We start from the raw sequence: 12521 nt of genomic DNA on the forward strand, positions 1-12521 counted from the left end.
AAAAAAAAATCATTCATCTATCAGCCCAACGCTATTTTTCCCAGCTGAAATTAATGAAAAGTGGACCAACTGGGTGGAAACTAGCCCAACACTGGCAACACTGGGCACAGTGTGGATTTGAGCCAAATGCTAACATCAGCATATGCTGAAAACGACAATACTAACATGCTTATGTTCACCATATTTGTTTAGTCTGTTGGCATGTTAACAATTGCTAATTAGTATTTAACACAAAGTAAAGCCGAGGGAAGATGATGGAAGTGTTTTTTAATTTTGCAAATATTTGACCATAAAGTATTGGGCCATTTTAAAGTTTGACCTGATGATGGCGCTAGTTGCTAGATTAAAAAGTCAGGGGATCACCAAAGTTATTATAATTCATCTTGAGTGGGACATGAATGTCTGTAAGGGAGAATAGGGTTTGGTCGTCACACTTTTTACTTTCATTTAAATCCCTCAAAAACTGCATCCTTAATAGATTCCCTTTCAATGTGTAATGTGGAAGCCTAAATTGTCAGGTAGGAATGGAGTGACCTTACTCTCCTTAAACTTATTCTGTTCACAAGATATAGACTGTCAAATATGTATTGTGCGCTCGTGACAACCATCCCCATCATGGGGTTGGTTGTCCCACACTATAGGGTTGCTAATCTTAAAAATAAATTCTAAAAGGTTAATTCATTGAAACACACATCCCCTGCACCAAGACAACATAAATAGAAACAAATCATTCCTGTAAGTGCATTTTTTTTTTTTTTTAAATCAAAGAACAATAATACTCAACTCATCCTCATGTCAGTCACATGTGACAACCAACCCTGAAGAGATTGTGACAAGCATCCCCAACTGGGAAGAGAAACACAGAAGGGCTGGATATTTACATTTTAGTATGAAAAACACTAAAAGTCCTCTCACCTCAATGGCAGTCTTAATCCTGAAATGACTCTGTAGCTGACCTCTGACCCCAATTCTAAAAGTTTTAGTACCACCATTTTTAACAGCGCCCTCTAGGAAGCAAGATCTAATGAACGTGACAGCCAACCCATTTTTCCCAAATTTCACAGCAATCCATCAAACAGTTGTTCAGACTTTTCACTAGAAAACACAAATGTGTGAACCTCATGGTGGCGCTAGAGGAAAAGTCAAGGGATCACTAAAGTCAGTAGGCTACATCCTCTAGGAACCATGGATATTTGTGCCAAAAAAGTGGTGCCATCTCTAGAGCCATGCTGCTATCACAGCTAAAAATCAATATATTGTTGGTGAGAATGTGACAGGGCTGATGACAAATGCAGAAAAGACATTCTTTTATAATTCTGGAGTTTTTTTTTTCGCAGAATCAGTTTCTTCGCTCCCCGATAGCAAATTTTCCGAGGGTCGGTAACAGTCCACAGAGGTCGGGAACCTCTGCTCTAAAAAACATCTTCATTAACCTAAAATTGTTTGCTTTTTACTTGTTGTAAAGCGATAGACAATTAATTTTATCTAATTGGTTATAAGTGATAAAGAAAGGTTGCATCTCTTTAGATTGATTTAAGGTGAAGCATTAGTCATCTGAATTAACCGTTACACTTAAAATAAACCAATACAGTACGGTGAGTTCTACCTATGTTCAAATTGTCAGGCTATTAAATAGGCGTTATAAGTTGCTATAAGCACCATAGATGTGGGTCAATAGGGGCCTACTGCACCCACTAGTAGGTTTTATCATCTATTCACATGGTCATAAGAAGGTATAAAATAACACAACAGTGACCTCTTATGACCACAGAAATTATGACAGGAGCAGAAGCGGAAGTCAGGCGCTGTAGTATAGACGCCGTGAAACTCCATATGGCATGGAGGTCGGAGACGATGCATGGGACACAAAACACAGGGTTTTTACCCAGAAGGCCAGAGTTTGAATCCAACAATGTGTTCACAAGCGTTAAGTTTCAATTTCACTTTTAAAACGTAGTTATTTTAAGCCAAAACACGATGTTTACTCCTTAACTTAAAGTTGTTGTTGCCTGAACCTAAAGAAGCCTTTTTGCTTGTGTTTCATTCAGTTTTACAACGTGTTAGAACAATACGTTCTGACTCCCAACTCATCAAATACCGCCGTTCGGAAACCGACGCACGGAGGCACCCTTTAGCAACAGTATGTGACGACCCAGCCTTTAAACTAACTCCAATGTAAACCCACCCGCGGCTTTATTCGATGGTCGGAGCAAGTGACGTAGTATTAATAGAGTGAGAGTCGGCTCAGGGCGGGGCCAACAAACACAAGACTTTCAACCAAGAGACAGACAATGAAACTAAAAGTAACTTTGACTTATTCTGTCATATCAGTCTTTAGTCACGTGACTCGTCGGTATCGTCAGCCCCGTGAGTCGTTAGTCACGTGAGTCTTTTGGTATCGTCGGCCCCGTGAGTACCGTGAGTTGCTAGTCAGTGAAGTTAACGTCAACCACGACCGTTTCCTAACCCTACCTAAGTGGTTGTGTTACCTAAACCTAACTTCCTGTGAAAATGTTTATTTTGAAAGGACACTATGCATGTAATGAGTGTATAATGACACGCCGTCCCTGGTCTGTCCAAAAGTAACGCAAGAGGGGTACCCGCGTCGGTCTCCGATGCTGAGGCGGTATTTGACGAGTTGGGAGTGAAAATGTGTTGGCTAGAACATGTTGCTTTTAAGTTTCGCTTTCACTTTTACTACGTAGTAGGCCCCTACTGACCCACATCTATGGTGCTCATAACAACCGAAAACACCTATTCAACGGCCTGATAACAGTCAAATCGGGTGCAGCTTCATGTTTCTTTTAGTTCAGCTCATAAAAAAAAGATCACCTGCGTTGGAAAGTGTTAAAGCGATACTTGTGTAGAGTAAAAGGTTGTTGCTCTTCTGTAATTAAAAGACAATCTGTCCTTTTTGCTGTTCCAGTGATTGTGGAACGTGACTGTATATCACTCTGTTATATGCATTGCTGTTTAAAACTATGATAAAAACGTATGTGAATGACCTCTGCCTGCAGCATTCAAACACTATTTTTGTAGTAGTATAAGAGAGAGTGACCTGCTCTTTATATGAACATGGGAAAGTATTTTGTACTTTGTTGTTAATTCACCTCACTGAGATGTGCTGTACATTTTGTACATGCAACCCTGCATATTTCTCAATGTGGAACAGTGTAATCCTTTCCAAAAAAAAAAAAAAGTTGTATCTCAAGCTTAAACACGAAACGCTACAACAGTTTGGTCCTGAAACCATTACTTATAGAAGTAGGAGACAACTTCAAAGTGTTTTGCATTTATACTGTAATCCTGTCTATAACCATTTCTGTTAGCAGGAATATAGTAACGTAGTGCTTATTCTGTGAATATTTGTATGTATTTTTACTATGTATGTACAGTACACTTTTGAAGCTCATGTGGCAGGCATGCAACACCTTCACAGACAGAATAATACTATATACTTATACTGTATACACTTATACATGCACATACTCTTATAAGGTATATAAACAAATAAACATTTTGCTGTTAGCAATACCCAGTGGTATGAAAATTATCTTTCAACCCTCATGTTTCCACACCTTAAGAAGTATTCGCAGTTTTGTAAGAAAAAAAAATGAAAAGACAACAAATGAAAATATATGATGATGATAATAACAACAAATAAACAAAAGTATGTTTCCCAGTTACCTCTTGCTAATAAATCCATTTTATATCAGGGGCATTTTGTCTCAAGTGTTTTTGTAGATTGTCTATCAGTTGACATCATGCTCGCTCAGAATGAAATAAAATATAATCTGAAAGTATTTAACTTCACCAGCATCTCTCTGTCCTATAGCAAGCCATGATGTATCCTAGAGTGGAATAAAAGTGTAAAATCTCAGTTTTATCTAAAAGAAAATGTCCTAAAATGTTGTTTCATGTTAAAATACGTTGTGTTGCACACATAGTTTGGGCCAAAACACAAGTTACCATCTAGATATAATGTGTCCACAGAGTTTCACAATAAATTGAAAATCACTTAAAGGGATAGTTTGGGTGTTTTGAAGTGGGGTTGTATGGCGTAATTATCCATAGTCAGTGTATTACCTACAATAGATGATGGTCGGCACGCCCCCAGTTTGGAGAAGCAGAGTACCATCACGGAAGCCTTTTAGGTGAGCCTTTCTTTTAGGTGGTTAAAATAAATTTTGATGCCGGCCCCGTCCACAGCACTGTATTGCTTTGCTTTGGTGTCAGTACTCCTGTCTGTTTCTTCAAACTGGGGGCGTGCTGACCATCATCTACTGCAGGTAATACGCTATGTTTAAGCACCTCATATCATACAACCCCACTTCAAAACACCCAAACTATCCCTTTAGTTTCAGGTATGGAGGTAGCATTACAATCAGAGTTTGTAATCTCTTTGTGTTCATTTATTTTGCATGTATTTTAATGTCAATTTATGGTATAAATGTTGACTGGATTAACCTGCCAAAGTGAAAAAAATTGTTGTTGAGCCCCATATGTCCAGATACAATCCTATGCTGGAATATGGCCCCAGGTTTTCATCCAATCAATTAGTTTGAGGCAGTTAGAATAAACAATTGTATTACCTCCGCCAAGGCCAAAGGCCTAGGAAGGAGGTTATGTTTTCACCGGCGTTGGTTTGTTGGTTTGTCCGTTTGGAGGATTACTCCAAAAGTCCACGATGGATTTGAATGAAATGGCGATACGGATCATGGTCCGGATTCAGGAATTTTTCTAAGCATTACGATCAGCCAGAACATTAAGACCTCTGGGTATAACACATGCACAGTGTAACTGATGACGGATGACCCCGCCTTCTTCCTTCAGAGAGAGAGACAGAGAGAGAGCGGGGGGACGACTGTAGTTTCAGCGTTTTTTCAAATGAAACTCTGGGAAATTACAGTTGAGTTCGACCAAAGCACACTTGGTGACTGTTGGAAAGAGTAACAACGACGGTTTAGGTGAGTTTTATTTAGTTTCTGTCCAGTTTGAATGAAGTGTTTTACGAGGCCCCGCTACGTACAGCTGATCTCAACATAAACAAAAATGTACGTGGATGATGGCGCAAGCTGACCGAAGAGGGGGGCAGAGGTCTGCGCTCTCCGAGTGCCATTCTAGTTTAGGAATATGTGACCACAATAAGGACCCACCTTAGGCTTTTTGGGCCTCTGGGGTCTGTTACCCATTTCGCCCAGTTGGTAATCCAGCCTTGCATTTACAAGCATTTGAAGGAGAAATTAGGATGTATTGTTACAATCGCCCCTGCACATGCAGGGGCAGATGAAACATTTGACTTACAGTGTTTCAATTAATATTGTGACTCTAATATTTCTTCTAAAAACATTTGATGACTGTTAACAAGTTGAACACAAATACAAGTTACCTAAATAAAAAATTGTATCCAAAAAGCTCAATAAGTTTTTGAGTAATGACATCAAAAATTTTTTTTTTTACAATTGGCCCTGGGTCTCCCCTACCTTTAAACTAACAAACTAACACATTTTATTTTAATGTTATTTCTTATTTGAGGTAAGTTTCTCGTGGTGTCAAAAATGAAAGTAACACATCTCCTTTAATAGAGTGCCTATTGCCTGCATGGAGGTTATTTCAGCGGTACAAGACATGCAGGAGGCAGCAACGCTCTAAATAGGACATTTTAATTATAGAGGAAGAAAAAAAATCTATTCAGCCTCTGGGTGTTAAGTTTAACGATGATTGGTTGATTCATTCACTGTTGTGTATTTTGGTCTGAAGGGGAATTTGAATCGTTAAACCTCGTGACTTCTCCTCTGTTTCACTTCACTTTCACTCACCGCCTCTCTCTGTGTGTGAGTGTGTGTTTGTTACCTACAAGGTTGGTTGTCACGGACTGAAGCTTTACAGAGTGATCATCATGAACACTTTGCTTTGCTTTGCTTTGCTGTCAGCAGCAGCTTCAGCTTTTCACCTGTCTGAACGAGGTAAGCTGCGATCTTATACACTTATAATAACTTTTGTTAAGTTTTATTATTTGCGTTCATTTTCACTTTCATAATCTACCATGGTTTCGTTTAGATCATTTGATCTTATTGTTTAATTCTCTGCATTACATAACATTTTGACAATATTCATTGTTTTCAGACGAGTTACACTTCAAGTCATGGATGACACAGGTAGGTTATTATACTTTATCTATCAGATCTATCAAACGCTGTAAAAGCCCCTACTGTGGTTATTATGAGGAAGTTACCTGAAAAAAAATCACAGTAACATTGTTACCTCTTAAGTGTGATACTCAATTGTGAGCTGCAAGATTACAACCATAAACTGATAATATAATGAATGAATTATATTGAATTAATAATCTTAATATTATGGAGCCACCTCATTTTAACGTTGGTCTCTATGTGCAGCTGCCTGAGAGACGAGTGGTCAGAGACTGTCTGCAAAGTGCAGCACCGAAAAGAGAAAAATATTCTATAACTTCAGTATTATACAGTGTAGTACCACCAAAATTACGTCACACATCAATGATCCCCTCGTAGTTGTACTACAACACTTAAATTTGAAAAATATGATTTTGCATAATTTTGGTGAATTTTTAATGGGAAAAATATTCAATAACGTCACTTTTATAAAGTGTAGTGCCATCAAAATGTCTTAATTAGTTTAATAAGTATAATCAGGAAGAGACAATTGATGTGTTAAGTGATTTTGGTGGTACTACACTGCATAATACTGAAGTTATTTAATATTTTTCTCATTAAAAATTCACCAAAATTATGCAAAAGCATATTTTTCCAAACTAAGTGTTGTAGTACAACTATGAGGAGATCATTGATGTGTGAAGTAATTTTGGTGGTACTACACTGTGTAATACTGAAGTTATTGAATATTTTTCTCTTTTCAGCGTTGCATTTTGTAGACGGTCCCTGACCAGTCGTCTCTCAGCCGGCTGCACATAGAGACCTACTTTATGTGTTATGTGTTGATTAAAATGAGGTTGTAGCTCGTTGTCTACCTTACTACGGTTACAAAGAGCCGTTGTTTGTGTTATAACAACGTTTCGGTTATGACTTATTGATCCAGGAAGTTTGAATCTGTCAATATCTTTCCAACTTTACCAAAGTACATCATCTAGGGGGGCTCCTACATCAGCAATGTGTGGACAGTCAGGAGTATAATATACTTCATAGGCTACTGCATATATTAACTCCCCCTCCCATGTCTACAGCACAACAGAGTGTACAGTGTGCAGGAGTACAATGAGAGACTCCAGATATTCTCTGAGAACAAGAGGAAGATTGACAGACACAATGAAGGAAATCACACATTCACAAGTAGGAACAGCTTGTTATTGCATTTATAATTTTTTTTCATAATGTTCCTATTGTTAAAATGTGCTGAGCTTTGTTTCATTTCCTCCTGCAGTGCGGCTGAACCAGTTTTCAGACATGACATTTAGTGAATTTCGAAAGTCGTTCCTCTGGTCTGAGCCACAGGTAACAGGATATCCACACAGGAAGTAGTGTACATAGATGCTTGTTTTTAAACAGTGAGGGTCTTTATTTTGCATACTGTCTTTTACAGAACTGCTCTGCTACCAAGGGGAACCACCTCAGCAGCGACGGACCATATCCAGACTCCATCGACTGGAGAAAGAAAGGAAACTATGTGACGGATGTGAAGAACCAGGTGATGTTTAACTGCACTTGCATCCACCCACATTTTATATTCAGTTACTGATCTCAAAGGTCACAGTAGGCTACACTGTTGCTGGGTAACAGCAGATTAAATGAGCGTCTGGTGCTAACTGCTAACTATAACTGGTGATAAAATTGTAATCGAATGGGTCCCAAACTGGGGCCAATAGCTGTGTTTGTAGTGTGTTCCCACTGGAAAAGTGACAACATTGAGTATACTCAAAACAATCATTATTTGTACATAAAAAATCTTTTGAGTGCGCTGTTGCAACCTGATATCATGCAAAAGTGTGTAATAGACCCGCCTGTCCACCAGAGGATAGCGTGTCAGTGTCACGTTCTACCTCGCCGAGGCGTGAATATTACATAGTAGCCTACCAGCAGGGGGCAACAAAACCAGTTAGTTAGGTTTAGTAACAAAACCAGTTAGTTAGATTTGGAAAAAGTGTCAAGGTTGAGCTTAAAATAAGTACTTAAACTAAGTAAAATACGTACGGAAACAACGTACGAAAAACATGTCACAAACGTCACTAACATGACTTACAAAATAAAACACCGTTCTCCTGGTTGAAAGTCCTGTGTTTGTTGGACCCATCCACCTTCCCTCCTGCCCACCATAAGCTGTCTTTCTCACATTTTATTCTACGTCACTATAGCTCTGAGCGTTGCATGTTCCCGGGGATGCATTTACATTGCAGTAAATACAGACTACTTGGCGTGAAAATTACATCTAAAGCAAGAACGGCGTTCTTAATACATTCTTTTGCCTTGCGCATAATCGTGTCATTCAAGCACCTTTTTGTGCGACCGTGCAATGCACAAAGCAGTGGTGTAGTTACGACGGCACCTAGTGCACACTCGTCATTAGTTATGAAGCACACACACACACACACACACTATTAGGCATATACAGTATGTATACATATATTTTAACAATAATGTGTTGGATTTTACAGTCCAATGAGTTGCTTAGGCGATTGTATTGGGCCCCCCACCCCACGGGCTCCAGTGCAACTGCACTGCCTGTACTGTCTATGTTTACACCCCTGGCACAAAGGAAATGGAGGAGCACAGCTGGAAAAAATACAACTTATTGTGGAGAGTGGTGAAACAGCTACAGAAACACCTTTTATCTTCAGGACGCAGGTATAGCTAAAAGAGGCATCACATCCTTTCACCTGCTTAACAAGCCTTGATCACATGGTCTGATCTCTGCACTTTGTTGAACTTGCACCTGATGTCCTTTATTGATTTCCCAAATGATGCTTTTTTATGTTGTTTTTATGATGCTCATGCTTTATTATGTGCAGAAATTCTTTTGATATTCTTTTATGCTCTTTGTGCAAAGCATATTCTCCTAAAGGGGCAATAAAGATTTCATTCATTCAAAGCAAAAAAATACATGTTACAAAAAACATTTTGCTGTCTCTTTATTAAGTTTAATTTGGCATGTGGCAGTTTAAAGTTGCAGGTTGATTGACATCCGCCAGCACATATCATACCCTGTTACTATAAAACAGTAAAGTATGCTTATTTATTGTACACTAATTTCAAAAACAGTATACTATAAATATTGGTATATATAGTACATATACAGTTAGTATGCTGCATGCAATTGGGCCGATTTATGACGTGTCAAACACAGGTGTAACTAATAACATTAATTACTGCATTGCAGTAATTGCTGGACCGGTTCCATCGTTAATGTTATTAGTTGCACCTGTGCTTTTCCTGCTGCTGAAAAAGATCTGTGAATCTGATTCAATCCATAAATCAAATGTATTATTGTTTTACTTCTTTTTTTTTTGCACCAAAGGGACCTTGTGGTAGCTGCTGGACTTTTTCCACCACGGGTTGTCTGGAATCGGTTACCGCCATTGCCACAGGGAAGCTCGTACCGCTGGTGAGTTTCTTTCACTTCTCTATCAAAACTGCTGCGCTTGTGTAAAAAAAATGTTTAGTTCCAATGTCATAGTAGGGTTAAGAGTGTTTACAATAATCTCTCTTTCATTTCACTTAGTCAGAACAACAGCTGGTAGACTGCGCCAATGACTTCAACAACCATGGGTGTAACGGGTGAGAGTCAAACATCGATTTCCTTCCTCTAATGTCCCTGTAACTACCGCTGTGTGCATCACTATGGACACATTTTTATAACGAGATCTTACTTTGTCTTCTAGAGGTCTTCCCAGTCAAGCATTTGAATACATCATGTACAACAAGGGACTAATGACAGAGAAGGACTACCCATACACAGCTTTTGTAACTAAATAATTTACCATCCTACACTATAAACAACTTTGTGACTTTGATGTCAAATATTTAATGGCTTTTTACTTTCTTTTTTTGGTTAAATCAGGGAGCTGTTTGTGTGTATAAACCAGAACTAGCAGCTGCTTTTGTGAAGGAGGTGGTGAACATAACCGCGGTGAGTGAACACCAGAGTCTTTCCTCCACATATATTGTCTTTATTGAACCGGCCTGTGAGTGATGTGAGTTTTTCTGTTACAGTATGATGAGATGGGGATGGTGGATGCGGTCGCCACACGCAATCCTGTCAGCTTGGCCTTTGAGGTGACCTCTGACTTCATGCAGTACTCCCAGGGCGTGTACACCAGGTGAACAGAAGTCATGGAAATACTATCATGTATGCTCTGGGAAATGGATTTGTCAGTTTTCATGCTTTTCCACTAGACTGACATAATGATATACAAAGTAAGGTACCTTCCATTTCATGGTAATATACACTATACTAAATAGTTAATAAAACGTATACAGAGTTTGCTTCTTTAGGGGGGAAAAACTGTTTTTCTCTAGCTTTGAGATGTAGCTCACATCACTAAAATCACTCCTATGTTTTCTTATAGTAATATATATCTTAGAAAAATGACACTTTTACTCGAAATTATAATTTTAAATCTCCCTCCAACAAAGACTGGGGAGATGGATATGATAATGCCTCCACTCACAGCTAGTATTATATTACTAGTTTCTGCTTTAGTAACAATGTCCCTCATTTATTATCAGTATCTGACAACGAGGTTTAGTTCCTCTTTCTTTATCAAAACAGACATGTGTATAGACCGTTTCAAAGGAATTGCAATGGTAGGCAACAGCTTGGGTGCATGTTTACTTCCTGTCAGCTGATGTCATTCACATACACTGCACCAGAAATAAAACTTTTGAGAGATTTATGTTTACAACTGTGAAATGGATCTATGGATCTTACTCACTTCTCTTCCTCCTTTCAGCACTGAGTGCCACCAGACCACAGACAAGGTGAACCATGCGGTGTTAGCAGTCGGGTATGGACAGGAGAACGGCACCCCGTACTGGATAGTGAAGAACTCATGGGGATCTAGCTGGGGGACTGGAGGGTAAGTCTTCTATTTAATCATATAAAGGAAAACTATTACTAAATGTATAGCAACTAGAAAGATAACAATGTTCTCCTCTTACAGATATTTCTTCATTGAGCGTGGGAAGAACATGTGTGGACTCGCTGCCTGCTCATCTTTCCCGGTGGTTTGATTTCTGCATGATTGCAAAACTACAAAAGAGCTGAAAGGAGAGCAGAGTCCAAACATGAGTTGTTTTTATATAATCAGTAGCCGACTGTGATTCCATGTACGGTGGGGCTTTGCATATATTCAGATTATTCAATGAATAAATAAGAAATGATCACTTAAGTAAAAATCATTCAATTCATTGCAGTTTAATAACAAATAAAGTCTATTAAATTTTGTTTGTTTGAGTCTTTCACCACAATATATTGCAGCTGTCTGCCCAATGCTCAAATATGATGGCTATAGTAATAGCTAATGACTGAGAAAGGTATCACCCATGATTACACAAAACATCACTAGAAAGAGAGTGCACACATTAACATAACACTTGTTTTATCCCTCTGTGACCTGTAAGATTAATTTTAGGCTACTGCAGACATAAAATGCCATTTTTACATAATAAAGTTATGACTTTATTCTTGTAATATTCCAACTTTTTTTCTTGTAAAGGTATGACTTTATTCTCGTAATATTACAACTTTTTTTTCTTGAAATAGTATGACTTTATTCTCATTAAATTACAACTTTCCTCGTAATATTCAGATTTTATTCTCATAGTGTTACAACTTTTTTTCTCGTAAAGTTATGACTTTATTCTCGTAATATTACAACTTTTTTTTTCTTGAAATAGTATGAATTATTTTCATTAAATTAGGACTTTTCTCGTAATATTATGACTTTATTCTCGTAATATCACAACTTTTTTTCTTGTGAAGTTATGACTTTATTCTCGTAAAATTACAACTTTTTTCTCGTAAAGTTATGATTTTATTCTCGTAATATTACAACTTCTTTTTCTTGAAATAGTGTGACTTTATTCTTATTAAATTACAACTTTTCTCATAATATTATGACTTCATTCTCGTAATATTCCAATTTTTTTTTTCTTGAAATAGTATGACTTTATTCTCATTAAATACGAATTTTCTCATAATATTATGACTTTATATTCTCGAAATCTCAGAATTTTTCCCCCTCAATGTTGCCCTAATACTCCGTCATAGGGAAAAGCCATTAGGATGTAATTTTTTTAACTTTTCAACCACAACAAATGCTTGTTTTATTGGTGCAAAATGGCCTCCATCTGTAGATATGTACTTTTTTATTGATTGCACAAATTTAAAGCAAATTATTTCGCAGGACCCCCTGACAGATTGCCACGGACCCCTGGGGGAGTCACCAGACCTCACTTTGATAACCACTGATTGTAGTTGCCTTGTATGTAGTAAGAAAACAACATTTCCCAGAATCCTCAGTCCTGTTCGAC

General features: G+C 38.0%; 1 protein-coding gene across 1 annotated transcript; it reads left to right on the top strand.

Moving 5' to 3' along the window:
* The first annotated feature begins 5801 nt into the window (after positions 1–5801).
* Positions 5802–11433, top strand: ctsh (cathepsin H). The gene is made up of 12 exons (XM_037768626.1): positions 5802–5966; positions 6127–6158; positions 7220–7325; positions 7417–7487; positions 7576–7680; positions 9505–9591; positions 9709–9764; positions 9869–9950; positions 10048–10116; positions 10200–10306; positions 10940–11065; positions 11150–11433. The coding sequence occupies exons 1-12, from the start codon at positions 5900–5902 to the stop codon at positions 11217–11219; spliced, it is 978 nt and encodes a 325-aa protein (XP_037624554.1). The 5' UTR covers positions 5802–5899; the 3' UTR covers positions 11220–11433.
* Positions 11434–12521: the final 1088 nt, after the last annotated feature.

The sequence above is a fragment of the Sebastes umbrosus genome, chromosome 4, assembly GCF_015220745.1.
Source record: "Sebastes umbrosus isolate fSebUmb1 chromosome 4, fSebUmb1.pri, whole genome shotgun sequence".
Taxonomy (NCBI): Eukaryota; Metazoa; Chordata; class Actinopteri; order Perciformes; family Sebastidae; genus Sebastes; species Sebastes umbrosus.